This window comes from Sturnira hondurensis, unplaced genomic scaffold (genome assembly GCF_014824575.4).
Source record: "Sturnira hondurensis isolate 20B ecotype Veracruz unplaced genomic scaffold, ASM1482457v3 Scaffold0016663, whole genome shotgun sequence".
In the NCBI taxonomy this organism is placed as follows: domain Eukaryota; kingdom Metazoa; phylum Chordata; class Mammalia; order Chiroptera; family Phyllostomidae; genus Sturnira; species Sturnira hondurensis.
Window position 1 is genome coordinate 16,776,095 of NW_028089294.1, and position 16,157 is coordinate 16,792,251.

Genomic DNA, 16,157 nt, shown 5'->3' on the forward strand with positions numbered 1-16,157 from the left:
AGCAGACGTCTGGGGTGGACTGGGTGTCTCTGAACTGAGGACGTGCTCTGAGCAGCCCTGGCTGCTCACGTGCCAGGCTCTTTCCCCGACATGCTGACACCTGGCACTTATCACAGGATCGTGTGTCATGTTTGTCTGCATGGACGCCAGACTCCAAAGCAGGAGTCCCCTGGTGGCTGTCCCAGGGGCAGCCAGGCCCAGCCATACAGGGCTTCTTCCCTGGGGTGTGACAGGGAGCGTGAGCCACCTGGAAAGGGGAGCAGCGCCCCATGAGGACAGGACAGGCTCGGGCTGGGAAGGAGGCCCTGAAGATGAAGGAGAAGGCTGGTCAGGAGCACAACTCTCACCATCTTGTACATTTTGAACTGAGCGTTGGACTTGGAGCTGAAGAGCTTCTCGGAGCCCGAGGAGACCGCGAACTGCTTGACCATGTGGGTGAGGAGCAGAAAGTCGTTGAAGAGGAACCCGTGCAGCTCCTTGTTGCTCTTGGCCTTGTACAGTTTCCCGCTGTGCAGCAGCTTCCGGGGCCCCAGGCAGTTGGTGAGTGAGTTGAAAATGAGTTGCTTAAAGAGGAAGGAACCGTCAGTTTGCAGGTACCAGCGCAAACCACCCCAGCGCCCCTTGACAGGCGGCGGACCTGAGGGAACTGTGACAGAATGTTCTGGCTGGAATGTGGACGTGATCATTCGCCTTTACTCAATTAACCTCTCTCCCCAGTTCAGGCTGGCAGAGAGAAAACGATTACTCGCACCCACAGAACAGATTCTATCAGCTGAATTCAAAGGCCTCCAAACATAAATATCAAATATCTCTTTGTAAGAAAGGAAGACAGCAGCCCGAGGAGGGGCGGGGCGTGCACGGGGCTGAGCTGAGGCGCAGATGGCCCACTTGAGGGCAGGCCTGCGCCCGGTGCCCTGGCCAGCTCAGCACCATGGGCCTCACCTCTGCAAGGCCTTCGCACTGGACGTGCGCCTGGATCCACTCCAGCCGGTCTGAGTTCTCCTTCTCCCGCACCCCTTCGTTAACTTGAGAGCACAGCTCCTCCGCCTGCTCGAGGGCCAGTTTCAAGGAGGAGTGGTCTATGTGGTTCTCGGGGGTGTTCTCCAGGACCTGGAAAGGAGTGCCCGGGTCAGGCGGGATGTGCTGTGCCTGCCACCAGCCCACCCAGGGGCCCTGTGGCTGCCTAGGTGTGCTGGGTGCCATGCGGACACTGGGAACTACACGGTGAACAAGTTGACCATTTGCCCTGGAGAAGGTCACGGCCCCACAAGTTCTTGGGGAGACAGTGACACAAGTTACAAGAGTGTGCCATGTGCCGTGTGGATCGCGTGCCCTCAGATCTGCGGGTCTCGGTGGCTCTCTGGGCCTTGGTAACAGGCTATAAGTTAAAGGGCACCCCCTCTTTCCCCCCAGTAATTGAAGCCATGTGCCTTTACAGCAAACCCTCCAGTATAAACTGGCTGCAACTTTGAAACGTGTGAGTTTGCTGAATAGAAAGGGTTCGTCACTTTTGGGGGGTCATTGAACCTTGTGAAAAATCTGCTACAAACAATGAATCCCCTGCTATAGGAAGATGACAATAAAGTCATGTGGTCAGCGTGCAGAAAAACATGTTCAGTTCATTCTGAAGTGACTTCAAATTAAAGTTACAAATGGAAAAGAGCAGAGGCCAGGAGCGAGTGGGCCCTTCAATAGATGACTCCCGTCAGGACTCTCTCGTCACTCGAGTCCACGGTTCTTTCTTATAATTCCAAGTGTGGAAAAGCCCCAAGTGGCTAAAGGCGTTCCCCAGTACTCACTTGGTGGCAAAACCTGGCCTTAACTGAAGAGATACATTTATTCATTCTACTTATAATGATGATTCGTACATTCACTGTGGGAATACTAACGTGCCTGGCCATGGGTGCTGCCCAGGCTTTTTCGGGGTGTCGTGTAGTGTGCAGTGTTTGCACGACCCCCGGAGTTCAGAAACTCCTCGGGCCCCAAGCAGTGCGTGGATTCGCGTGTACTGCATCAGTGTGGTCTCGGGACTGTGATGTGAGCTCTGCAACCTAGTAGGGCCTGTGGTGAGGTAACAAGGCTTGAAGCGCTGTCAGTGGTCAAGGGGTTATCAGTAAGGACAACAGTCTTATTATCTGTACTGTTCTTTGCCGGATGAGTAACATCACATCAACGACTGTTTGTGGAACGACTCTTTGTAATGTGCGCCTTCTCCTGAGACACTGTGCTGGCTCAGAGGCCCACATGCTTATGTAAGAAAGACAGATGGAGTTTACAAGGGTTGCTTAGTCAGCATGTTGAGGTGGGGACAGGCTGGGCTGGACACTCCTGGGACATCTAGGTAAAGAGAACAAATTTAGGTCTCAGCAGAGAGATCAGAGCCCAAGGTTTTGCTAATGGTGGACTCTCTGCGCTCCAGACAAACATCACACCTGGACCCCGGCCCGTCACACAGTGGAGTCGGACCATGGGGCAGGGCGGCTGGTCTGCTCAGAGGCTCGCTGGCTCTCAGCCTCCATGGACCTCAAAGGGGCCTGCCTGTCCATCCCAGCGGGGCACTCACACTTCGGATGAGGAGTGGGTAGCGGGTGATCCGCTGCATGGGCTTCAGCAGGAAGCTGGAGAGGGGCATGCCTTTGCACCGAGGGTCAGACGCCAGCTTCTGCAAAACAACCAAGAGGCTTGTGGGGAAGTCACAGCCGCAGTGAAAACAGAGGGAACGCAGCTGCGTGCCTGACCTTTTGGATTTCTAATTTCCTTTTAAAACCCAGGATCCAAAATGATACACTCGGATTAGCAGTAGCAATGTCTCTCTCAGCTCAGGTGCCGAGCCCAGCAATGCATCTCGGTTCCTTCTTGTAGGCATCACACAGCCTGTGCGGCCACAGTCACTCCCCCCTCTGCTTCCAGAGCCACTCTCCCGGTCTCCCCAGGCCTGGCCTCGCAGTCTGCGCTGGGTCCTTCTCCTCCACCCGCTCCCAGTTGCGGGTGCTGCCCCAGATGCCCCGCTGCTGAGGCCCAGTCTGTGGGCCAGACCCTCCCTGCAGCTCTGCACTTGCCTCATCACTCTCCCTCTCACCTGATGTTCCAAAGACACCTCAACACACCCCAAAATGAAGTCGTCTCCTCTCACAAAAGCCTTCCTTTCTACCTTGATGCCTGTCGGAGCTGGTAGCCCCATTCTGCACCCCTCGCCTTCCCCCCACACCTGGGAGTCACCATTGACACCAATCTGTCTTCTGAGTAGGTGTTGATTGCCCCCACCTCTGCCTGCCCATTGTCCCTACCTTATTAGTCACAAGTGCTACCATTTATTGAACACCTACTATGTGTCAGGTAATGAATGTGTTAACCTTTGCCAGTTCTGGTCCTCCTTTCTTCTGCTCTTGGGCTAATTCATATTTATCACCAAAGACTCAGATTATGCCTTCTCTTGTCCAGGCTCCCCCCTTCCTTGCCGCCTTCCCTGCCTTTCAGAGATCCTTTTGGAGCCCCCGTAATGACCCATGGCTACCTCCATCGGAACGCCTCACCTGGACGGGGCTCACATGGCCCCGACGGTGTCTCCAGGCCCCGCCCCCAGCCTGTTAGCTCCAGGAGGCCGTGCCCAACGCCTCACTCGGGTCTCCTCCTGGTACTGGGCAAACCTGAGTGGAGGAGCCACGACCACAGCGTGATCGGTTTTAATGGCTGACAAGTCACTGTTCTAGAATTTCTCTAATCATTTCCCACTCTGAGATATTAAAATTGCTCCCTCCTTTTGTTTTTAGATGTATCTATAAATTATAAATGGTGCTATAACGAGAATCTTCGTGGTTTTTATTTGTATATTTTCTGAGTCTTTTTAACAAGTCACATTTTAGAACACAGCTTATGGTCACATTGTGCTTTTTAATGTGACCAATACTCTACAATTCAATATGAGACTATAAACTGTTTATTTGGTTTTGCTACTCTGACCCTGGTGATTCCACTGATGTCCTAGTTACATTGCGACTGTTACTGCTGTTTGAAAAAGAGTTTTAGTCTTTTGCTGAGCTTTAGAAGGTGTATGTCCTATTTTTAATTTTACTATTGATCATTTAAAAATATTCACATGCACTCTCAATTCTACATTTATCTAATTTGATCAATGCTTGTTTCTGTGATCTTGGTTTCTTTGTTTCTTCTAGTTCATTTCTAGGCAACCCCGTATCACCGACTAGAAAGTTCTCTCCTTATTACTGTGTGTGTCTGTATTTATATATTATATATATGTAATTTATTGAATGCTCGGTATATGCTAGTCTCTGTGCTAACGTACTTTAAAAGTATTATCTGACCACCTCCCAGTCACTGATGAAGGGGCTGAAGGCACCAAGTGGTGCATAATAGGCCCTGGTCACACACGGGACAGTGGATGGGGCTGGGATTCCAACCCATGCCGATCCTGAGGCCTGTCTTGTTCTAAGCGTGACACTGTCTTGCTATCTTGCCTCCCAGGATGAACCTATTTGGTTGTGATACACTCTTCTTTTCATATAACACTTCATTTTATTCACTGATATTTTAATTAGGATTTTAACAGCTAGCCCTGAATGGTGTGACTCTGTGGGCTGAGCATCATCCCATGAACCGAAAGGTCACCGTTTGATTCTGGGTCAGGGCACAGGCCTGGGTTTCGGGCCAGGTCCCTGGTTGGGTACCTATGAGAGGCACAACCAATTGATGTTTCTCTCATACATCAATGTTTCTCTTCCTGCCTCACCCTCCCTTCCCCTCTCTCTAAAAATAAATAAAATCTTAAAAAGTATTTTAACAACTATATTTGTAAGAGATATTGAGTTACAACTTTTTTCATGTTTATATTTATAATTAAATACAAATAGAAAAACAGGCCTTGGGTCTGGGACACTTTTGTCTTATACGAAGAATCAGGTAGGTTTTCTATTTGGTCTGTGACCGGTGCCAGTTTGTATGATATGGAATTACCTATTCCTTCATAGTTGGAAGGAGTTCACCATGAAACCCTCTGAGTGAACTCAGCTCCTCTTTTGGGGTAAGTTACTCAGTTTTTTTCATTGGTTAACAGTATCTTCAGATTTTCTATTCTTATTGAACCAGTTTTAAATTTTAATAGAAAACTAAAAATGTTGTTAAGGTTTTCAATATTAGCATATATTTTTGAATCATATACCCTTATACTTAAAAAATGCCTTTATATCTGTTGTTTTTACCTTTTTTGACTAGATTTACCTAAGTTGTGCTTTTCTAGTTCTTTTCAATGTACCTGTTCTTGGATATATTAATATCTTTTCTGCTTTTATCTTTATTACTTCCTCCATTTTCCTTTTAAAGATTTTATTTATTTTTAGAGGGAAAGGGAGGGAGAAAAAGAGGGAGAGAAACATCAATATGTGGTTGCCTCTTGCGCGCCCCCCGACTAACGACCTGGCCAGCAACCCAGGCCTGTGCCCTGACTGGGAATCGAACGGCAATCCTCTGGTTCGCAGGCCCGCGCTCAATCCACTGAGCTACACCAGCCAGGGCTCCTTTTGTCTCATTTTATTCAACACTCTTCCACTCTTTTTAAGTTTTATTTTATCTTGTTACATGTGATGTACTTAAGGTATTTTACATTCTTTCTGGAATACAATGAATATGAAATAAACACGATTTACAAAGTTAAGCAAGTGTCTTTCTGGATTTTTGGGGGGGCAGTGTAAAGCAGCTGATTTATATAATCAACCTTAAGAAAACATTCTGCTACACTAAGATGGGCAAAACCATGGTCCCAGTACCAAGAAAAATCAACACGAAAGGGAACGCAAAGCAGTCAGAAAACTCTTTGCCATATTTGTGTTTCCTTTGGAAACTGCTGGGGACAGCCCGCTGGGTCACTGCGGTCCCCACTGTGCCCTCACAGCCTCTGCCTTCAGGCTCGGAATGAGGCTGGCCTGCCTGTGATCCCAGAGTGGAGTTACCTTTAAAAATTCTTTGAAGTCCGAGTCTTCATCTGTCTTCTGCTGCAGCAGCGCCGCTCCGTTGAGCTGGCAGCTGCAGAAGCGGATGTAGGCCTGCATGTGGGACAGCTCGGCGGCCAGGATGTCCCCGATCATCTGCACCGGCATCTTCTCGCCCCCGGTCTTCTTCCGCACCCGCAAGGCCCTGCAACCAACACACTCGCTCACTTTCCGTTTCCAAGTGGATGGCCTTTGGGGTCTAATGCCAGTGACGACCAGCGAGTTACAGTTATGTAAGGACCACTGGCACCTCCGACAGAACAGTCAGAAGGAGGAGGCAGCGTGGCCACAAAGCTCTCCCGGCCAAGCCAACCCAGATGAAATGCTAACAGAGAAGAATAAGAAAATGTGGTGGATACACTGGGGGTGTTTCTTCTAGGTAATTTCTACACCTTTGGATCTGTTTTAGTTTCAGCTTGGTCTCTCAGCGAAGTTTCGTTTGACAAATTCTGCCTTGTTCTCAGCTGAACCAAGATGAAAGAAAATTTCCACACTCTGTAGAGAAAAAGGGAGTGGAGCCCACAGGGGCTGGGCCTGAGGTGGCGGGAGCCTCTGCCCAGGAGAGCCCCGGGAGGGAGGAAGGCAAAGCCGTAACTGCCGATGCTGCCTCCCAGCGGCCTCCTCCCGGCACAGGGGGTGGAAATCACCCCAGGGGGTGCCATTTCTCACGGGTGAGGAGGCGGCCACACTGGCCAGTTATGTCTGGGCCAGGTGCTGCTCCTCCTCCCTGACTCTCCCAAGTACAGAGTCCAGTATATATTGATACAGTGTTTGCTTAATGATGGAATTTCTTTGTTTTAATCAAAGTATTTTCTCTGTTATATTTCTTTACTTCAATAATTAGGTATTTTACAGTTACAGGGCATTTCATACAATATATAATAAAACGAAATGGCACAGGGAATAGAAAACAGTTGAAAGTTCCTTTGCTAAGGAGCTCTGCGGGAAGTTCTGTGCGAAAGTCTCAGTGAGTGGGGGCTGTGTGGCAGGGGTGGGGTGGGGTGGGGTGGAGTCGGGGGGCAGGGGGCGCTGCCAGGACAGGGGAGGCTCTCCACTCACTTCAGCAGCTTCGTGTTAGACATGATGAGCTCTTTCCAGTTCACAAAGATCAAGGCCATTTCTCCTTCAGTGAGAGAGCCTGACTCAGCCATCCGCTTCTGAAAAACCTAAATTCGAACAACAAAATAAGAACCTTAAAATAATTATCATAAGATAATTACTTTTTAATTGAGTAATTTCCCTACTTATTGCTCTTTGGGCTCCTGGCGAGGCTGATTCTAAGGCCTGAACCCAGGGGTCACATCAAGGACAGGGGAGTCTCACACCACATCCTGGGGTGTTGTGAAGGTTGGGCGCAAACGCCTGCGCTCCGGAAGAGCTTGCAGAACTGGGGGGAGATGGCTGCTGTCAGGCTGCTATCAGTGCCTCAGGGTTCTGGAAGCAGTGTGTGGGAAGTTCAGCAAAAGACAGAGCGACCACTTACGTTACCCCCAAGACTGCCTGCCAAGCAGGTGTGGATTTCAGAGGTTGGCTGACTCAACGGGAAATAACAGCACCCCACGGCGGCATTCCATAGCACTTAATGGACCAACGAAGCCCTGGCATGCACACAAGTGCTGTGTGTGCCCATGCGTGTGTACACATGTTGGGAGATTTTCTATGAACTTCCCAGATGGGACACGTCAAGCTGAGTCAGGCGTTACTATTCCCAAAGGGCCCACGAAGAAGTGAAGGCCGAGAGAGTGATCTGCTCAGGGTTGCAAACTGCAATATGGGAGGACTAGAACTGAAGCTCAAATCTTTCAGGTGCTCGGGCCAAGTTCCCACTGAATAACCAGAGCGTGACTTTCAGGAAATAGCAAAGTACCTCAGCCAACTCTTCTCACGTCTGACCTCTCTGAAACACAAAAGGCTTGGTACTCACTATGGGAATCATCCACTGGCCACACGGGAAGATGGAAACTCCCTGCCCCCTGCCAACCTCACCCGCCCGGTCCTTAAGCAGGGGACACTCCAGCCACACTGGACGTGCAGGCCCCTAATTCCCTTTGCACGTGCCTTTCCACTTCTGTTTCTTCTTCTTGGCACAGAAAACTCGTCCTTGCCTGGGGGGGGGGTCCCCTTCCTCTTGGCTCCTGAAGCACCTGAGTTCACCCCTCTCCCAACCCTCACCACGTTGTTCCATAACTGTCTGTCAGTCTAGCCACCTGACCATGACCTCTTGGAGGGCAGGAGCATTGTCTCTGTTGTCGAGCTTCACATGGGTTTTCAGTGACTCTTGACTGAACCGAGCTGGCCCGGAGTCAAAGAATGGAGGTCGAAGTGCTGTGAACTGCACCTCTCTAAGCCACTGAGCTCCAGAGTCAGACCGCAGAGGTCAGGACTGCCTCCGAAGCGGCCCTGGACGGTCGGTCCACCTGACCTGGGGCTACACCCGAAGGGCAGGCGGCGCACCTGGGGTCTCAGTGCCCTCCCCGACCAGTTAACTCCTGTTGCTGCTTGTCTGGCCTATGGCCTGCTTTGTGCAGAGGAGGTAAGCGGAGGGGGAAGGGTGGGCGGGCTCCCTGGGAACCTCCATGGGAACAGTGACGGGAAGGCTCTGCCCATCCCAAATCCCTGACCCCAACCTGACTCCTTGCCCCTCAAAGCATATGTGAGGTGGGCGGGGCAGAAGTAACCAAGGCCTAGTGATTCAATGATGGGCCTGAGGTGGGGCGGTCACCTGGCCCCGGCCCCCTTTGGGGCCAGCACCAGAGGGGCGCCTGCACGCCCATGTATGGCCCCTCAGGGCTGCAATCGGACCAGCGGCAGGGCCACCCCTGGAAGGGGTGAGCAAAAAGATGGGCTGCTCCTGCAGGCAGTCTTTCCTGGTCGAAGCAGAGCAGACCCACGCCCACCAAACTCCTTCCGCTCTGGCGGGAGGGCTGCCTGCAGAGGCGAGGCTACGTGCTGGGGATGCAGAAGCAAGGACACGGTCGGTGCTCTCAGGCGCTCACAGTCCCGGGGCAGATGGACATTCTCACAGATGGGATGCAGAGTGACTGGAGGGCCGGCCTTGCTGGGGGCAGGTGCCGAAGGACGCAGCCCCTGCTCCAGGCTGCTACCAAGGTCATGGCCAGGCATCTATTGCACCTGTTGGGCCTATGTGGGGTCACCTGTTCTACTCAGGTGGTTTGTTTGACTGGGCTTCTCATCTGAGGCCTGGACACACACAGTGCGAACCGAGAGCCACGGCAACAAAGGTATGGCAGAACTTCACAAAGTCCAATTCCGTTCCCTCGGACACAGATGACCTCACAGAACCAGAACCATTCCTACGGCTGCTGTCAGCTCAGAGGTCACTGGTGACATCCACGGGCACAAACATGACCAGCTCATAGATGATAGTTGGGGAATATTCCACAATATGGTCCTAGTGGGTTCTCCAAACTGATATGAATGTTAGGTGAACACTCCCCTGCTTATTAATTCCTCCGAAAACATCCAAGTTTATGAAGATGTCAGGTGTCAAAGTGGCAGTGTACATAAAGGTAGGCAAAAATGAGAAGTAGAAGAGTTTGCTTTCGCACCTGCCCACCTACTCTGTACCCTTGTCCTTCCTGAGACGGGGCCCCTACCACTGCCAACAGAGGCACCTGAGGTCCTCTTGTTGTCTCTCTCCTCACTCTGAGTTACCTGATGGGGAAAAGGCGCTGACCTCAGACCTCCCCGCTTCCAGCCCTCTCCACAGGCAGAGAGCAGTTTAAGAGGGCGAGCACTCCTGTCATTCCTCGTGAAGTCGCACATCGAAGGTGAAACCGCACCTGGAGGCCCCCCTACCCTCCATGCCTGGGGCCAGGGAGTGGGCGGCGCCTCTCACCTCCACAACAAGCTGAAGATCGTCCACGTACCGCTCTTCTGTCTGAATCAGCTCATGAATGTAGCCCTGCCTCTTCCTCTCCATGGGCTGCATGGTGTCCAGGGTCTGGAGATCAGCACACCCTATGGAAAAAAAGGGTAGAATTTCAAAATATTGTTTGAGTCCCCATTGCGGAAAACAGACGTCTGTCGGCAGGTGCACTGGGTTTCCAGAGGCTGCCCTGAGCCAGCCACCCAGCTCTTTGCGGAGCCCCGGGACTTCCGTGGACTTCCTGTGGACAGCTGGCTCAGTGACCACTCCATGTTCTGAAGCAGAGAGTTGGCCATGCCTGGAACACGTCAATGGGGTCCCGATTTCCTTTACAAATAGTTAACGACAGAATTAACGATTTTACAAAATGGTCTCAGAGAGATCAGAACTCTGCTGAGTTTGTGAAGAATCTAGGCCAGTCTCCCCATCTTAAGACGCCTTCAGAGAAATTGAAACGGTGAAATGACCCCATGCTGGAGACCAGTGTTTTTCAAACCACAGGTCACGAGCTAGCAGTGGGTCACTGAGACAGACAACCACTGAAATAAAGTGAGTCTTTTGGGGAATGTTTTGCACACCACTGCACTGTGTACCTACTGGACACTGTGTCACACTTTGGGAAATGACGACACATTAAAACCCACAAGCATCGGCCTCTATCTGCACTGTATCTTGGAGTAATAGGAAAAGTCTCAACAGTCTATCATTTCTGAGGCTGGAACATACGTGACATTAGCTTTGTCAGGATGAATGTGGGGACAGTCCTTGTGCCCCACCCCTGCTGACCCTTTTGCATTTCATTGTAATGGTTTGGAAACTTTCATTCTCTGCTCGTTTCTATCCTGATCACCTACCTTCACTTTGAGGTGTTCTTACCTCTGATGTCGGGGCAGGGCGAGGGAACGCCCCTTTTACTTCCTGCCCTTCACCTCCTTGCTCACCCACCCCAGACTGTGACTAGGGATGAGACCGTGTCCATGTCTCCCTAAAACTGGCATCTTGAACTGGCCCTCCCCTGCAGGGCCCAGCCCCCGAGGCACATGGCACAGGGTCCGCCCCACCCCATGATTTAACACCCACCCTTCCTCCAGTCCTGCTCCTTCCTCCAGCACCCTCTTCTCTGGTCTCACTGCCAAATGTCTCCACGGGGGGTCTACACTCGTGGTCGGTCCCCTACCTCTCCCTGTCACATCACCAACTTAGGGCATTTTGGCTTCTGTCGGTGGCTCCGCTGACACTGCTCCTGTGAAGGTCATGATGACCCCGGCGTTGCCAAACCCGGTGGCCCCTTTGGAGCCTGTGTCCTCCTCCACTTGCCCACGGCACTGACCAGGTAAGGAGTCTCCTGTCCTGGCTTTTGTGACACTCGTCACCCAGGTATTTCCCTCTACAGTTCTGCCTCCACCTGCCTCCACACTTCTTGCTGCACCTACACCAGCAAACACTACCATGTGTTCCTGGATTTCTGACCTGTGAGGTCACGTAAACTTGGACAATGCTGCAGACTGTGTATTTCTCTTGGAGGGTCACAATGCACATTAGCATATTAGGCTCCAAGAAATTCTGCTCTAAAGAGACACTTAATTTGATGAACCTAGAGTTCCTATCACTTATTTGACCACAGACCTCTCTTTCTGGAGGAGAGGGACATGAATCTTCCAATAACTGAGGAGTCAGGGCGGGTGGGTGGAGCCCTCTGCACTGCCCAATACGGTGGCCATGGCAACACGTGACTACTGAGTATTTGAACCGTGGCCGTTGACACAGAGAAGTGCCGTGAATGTAACACACCTAGTGTGAAAACTGAGTGCAAAGATCTAGCTCAAAAAAATACCACCCACAATGTAAGATAACGTATTAATGATCCTATTGATTATATACTGAAATGCTAATATGGGCTTGAGAAGCACTGATTGGGAGTCACAATATAGTTAGGGGGAAGTAAAGTAAAGCACAGGAAACACAGTCAATAATATCGTAATAACCATGTGCAGGGCCAGGTGGGTACTGGAAACATCGGGGAACACTTTGTAAAGTACATGACTGTCTAACCACTGTGCTGTATACTTGAAACTAATATAAAATAATACTAAATATAAACTGTAATTTAGAAAATAATAAAAAAGAAAATACAAACAAAACATTTTAAAACATTTAAAAAAGAAATGCCAATATTTTGGATAATACTGGGTCAAGAAAAAATCATTAATTTTATTAATGTTTCTTTACTTTTTTTAGTGTTGCTGCTGGGCAATTTTAAATTACATTTGAGGCTGCATGTATGACTTAAATTATATTTCTACTCAACAACTCCAGCCAGCTGCCACATATTTTATTGTTTTATTATGTTCACGCCCAACAGAATGTGCAGCAGCTCCCGTCAGTTGCAGAACGAAGCTCTCAGTAGCAGAGTCTCCGTCATCCCGACCCTGCGGCCTACCTGCCAGCCACCTGAGCCCAAGCCCAGTCCTCATGATACCCTATACACACCATTCACGGCCTCTCCTCTGCACTCAGCCGTCTGACTAACCTTTCGCAGTGCGGCTCACGTGATCCTCCTTTGGGAAACTGTTCTCATCCTCTGTCCCACTTACCCCCAGACTGCCTCTCCTCTGTATTGCCATGGTACTGGTTTGCACCAGTATTTTAACACTTCATATAATATAACTTGTATTATATAGTTCATCTGTATCTAGCTAGCATGCCCGTCTTTCCCACTGGAGTTAGGGACTGTGTCTAACATAGTTCTGTTTTACCAGACCTGGCAGTGTTTTGATCAGAGGCCAGGAAATATTCATCAAGCGGTAGACTGTTGTGTTGTCCCCAGACCCATTTCTCCCCTTTCCCTGCTCTGCTCCTGCAAGAAGGCCAGCTGCAGGCTGCTTTTGCGAGCTCCTATTTTAGTGGGTGTCTGCCTGGGTTTGGCCAAGGAGAGGAGGCTCTGGAAGGAGACTTGAGACTACAGGGCAGACTAGGAAAAAAAATTCTTTTTTCCCAGAGCAGTGAGATGATAAGAAAACTTTTAGTCTCTGCTAGGTAAAGAATAGAAATGTTGGGTATGCATCTCACACAACTTTGGAATTCAAGAATTCCTTAGCTGATGAATTAACATATGCAGACCTCAAAAAGAAATGTATCTTTCAAGGACACCTCGTGGTTAACTGGGCACAGATTCATTACTAGAGGCTACTAGCAGCCACTACTGACAGAAGCCACTTACTCTCACTGCATTTCAGGAATAAGCTACAGACTGAACCTTCAGCTTCCTGCACTCCGTTCTTGTTGTCTGAATCAACTGTTCAATTGTTCTACAGAAAGTTCCAATATCTTCTTTCAACCAGTGGGCTGAGACCTTCCCCTTCCAGTGGGAACTGTGTGGCTATATCCTCACTTGCATCTACACTGACCAATCAGAGCTGCTACATAATGACCAATCAGAATGCACAATTCCAACCAATCAGAACCATGCTACTTGGACCTATCAGAACCGTGGTATTTGGATTCCTCATTTGCGTAAAAGTGGGCCAATCAGGAACTAGGGGGGGAATTTTCTCCATAAAAAGCAGATTCCACTTTGTCTTGGTGAAGTGCAGTTTAGTTTCTATTGGAGGCTGCATTTCCCCAGTTTGCAAATTGTTCACCTGAGTAAAGTTTCTCCTCTTTCCACACCTCAGATTGGGGATTTTTGCTGACACACAGAAATTGGTCCCTGACTGGTGATATCTTTAAGTACTTGGCCAAAGAAAATATACAATTGCTGCCCTGGCTGGTGTGGCTCAGTGGATTGAGTGTGGGCCTGCGAACCACAGGATCGTGGTTCGATTCCCAGTCAGGGCACATGCCTGGGTTGCAGGCCAGTTCCTGGTTCCCAGCAGGGGACACATGAGAGGCAACCATACATTGATATTTCTCTCTCTCTCTCTCTCTCTCTCCTTCTCTTCCCCTCTAAGATAAATAAATAAAAATTTAAAAAAGAAAGAAAATATACAATTGGTCTGGAGGGTCATTCCCATAGTCTTGGTCCCACAGGATTTCCACAGAAAAACCAACTCTCACTAAAAGTGAGTTAAAGTACAAAATTACAAACAAAAACGAAGTACTTTAAATCCCAAGCAAAGCTGATAAAAAAAAACTGGCAGATTTGAAAAAGAAATGAATAAAAATGGCAAATATTATCATGGAAATAATAAATTAATGGATTAAACAGCAGACCAAACATCTGAAGAATTAGAAAACCCCAAAACAGAGCTGAAGAAATTACTTAGGCTGCATCCCAGAAAGACAAAAAGATAGAAAACATAAAATGGAGCTTCAAAGATATGAAAGACAGAATAACAAGGCACGACAAAATCTAATGGGCATCTAGGAGTGGAGAATAGAAAGAATGGGAAGAGATAATGGGAGAATAGAAAGAATTACAACGGTTGAGAACTTTCTAGAATTGATGAAAGCTAGAACTCCATAGATTCAGTGACTCCCAAGGAGGAGGAGGAATTCTGACCTACACTGCAAAGCACCAAGGAGAAAAAAAAATAATTAAAACAGAAAGAAAAAGCAGAATAACTACACAGAATACCAATCAGACTGGCGCACATGACTCAAGCCGACAATAGGGGGTACTGAGAAAAAATAACTGTCAAACTAGATTCGTAATTATACTATCAAGGGTGAGGGAGAAATAAAGACATTTTCAGGCAATGTTTGAGAGCACTCACCCCTGATCGAAATAAAGGAACTATTGAGAGATGTCTTTTGGGAAACTGAATAAGAAAAAAAAGAGATGTTAAGAAGTGGTAAAAAAAAAAAGGAAAAAGGAATGGTGAGCAAAAAAATTGGCAAACACAGAAAAAATCAAAACAATTACTAACAGCCTTGGCTGATGTAGCTCAGTGAATTGAGCACAGGCTGTGAACCAAAGGGTCAGTGGTTTGATTCCTAGTCAGGGCACATGCCTGGGTTGCAGGCCAGGTCCCAGGTGGGGGCCATGTGAGACATAACCACAGACTGATGTTTCTCTCCCTTTCTCCTTCCCTTCCCTTCTCTCTAAAAATAAATAAAATATTTTTAAAAAACCAAAACTAACAGTATAAAGTAACAATAAGAAAGACTAGGTGGATGGGTATAAGTTCAAAATTAATTGTTTAAAAAGAAACAAAGAAAATGCATGGTAAACAAAATATACAGTAAGGTAGATACAAATAAAAGTATTGAATAGTTTTAATAAATATAACTAGCTAAAATCTGTCAGTTAAAAGAGAGATTCTAAATTGGACAAAAAAATTCAGCTAGATGTTGTTCACAAAGACACCTAATACATAAAGTTACAGAAAAGTTGCAGAGGCTAGGAAAAGCCATACAAATACAAAATATAAAAGAGCAGCAGGAGAGGCTTTATTAGCAAAAGAAAAAATAGGCTTTCATGTATAAGATGATATAAATAATATAAATAATTCAGAAAGTTACAATAATTCTAGCCTTGTTTGTGGCTAACAGGAGAGCCTCCAAGTGTAAAATAAAAAACTGACAGAATTATCTCCCCAAATATGAGGAAAAAAGAACAAAAGAAAAACCTGAAAAGCCTATGATTAAAGTGGTGGCTTTTAATATATCTTTCTCAATGACAATTAGTAAGAATGTGAAAGATTTGAACACTTTTAACAGGCCTAATACAGTGCACAGGTATACAAGATAATATGCATTTTCAATGCCCATAGAATTAACTTCAACAAATACCAAAGAATCAATATTATTACGTAAAAATATTTATTGACTGCATCTGGAAAATTCTGCATTAAAATTACTTTCCAATATTTTAAAAAAGAGCTTCCTAAAAGCCCCAGGAAGCACCATCCTTTGGTGGGAGGTGCCCCACCTCGCCTGACCTGTCACCACCACTTGCGACCGCCATGGCTCCCTGCTCTTCACAACCCTTCTGCCCCTGGCTCCTGGGTGGCGGCCTCGCCTCAGATCCTCCCACCTCACGGCTCAGTCCTTTTGGGTCTTCTTTTCTGGTTCTCCTTCCTCTCCCAGATGTATGCTGAGACCCCAAGGTTCAGTCCTGGGAACTTATTCTGACTCACAGCCTTGGTGTTCTCGTCCAGCCTCACGGTGTTACTACGTACCCTCTATAGAATGCTGATAAACTCCCAAATTTATACTCTGGCCAGACTAGCTCTTCGAATTCCACTGCATCTTCCGAACACTACCTACTCAGGATCTCCAGGTGGGTGTCTAAAAGCTGGGTGAAGGTAAAGTATCCAAAACCA

The 16,157-nt window shown here is 48.2% G+C and overlaps 1 protein-coding gene across 1 annotated transcript in view; it reads right to left on the reverse strand.

Moving 5' to 3' along the window:
- The window catches only part of ITSN2 (intersectin 2), a 116,729-nt gene that overhangs the window by 5,814 nt on the left and 94,758 nt on the right, over positions 1-16,157 (reverse strand). Inside the window, exons 30-35 of the mRNA XM_037066805.1 lie at positions 9,862-9,983; positions 7,062-7,168; positions 5,964-6,147; positions 2,564-2,662; positions 943-1,110; positions 348-563 (exon numbers count right to left, since the gene is read on the reverse strand). Coding sequence (XP_036922700.1) covers positions 348-563; positions 943-1,110; positions 2,564-2,662; positions 5,964-6,147; positions 7,062-7,168; positions 9,862-9,983 — 896 coding nt within the window. The remainder of the gene's footprint in view (positions 1-347; positions 564-942; positions 1,111-2,563; positions 2,663-5,963; positions 6,148-7,061; positions 7,169-9,861; positions 9,984-16,157) is intronic.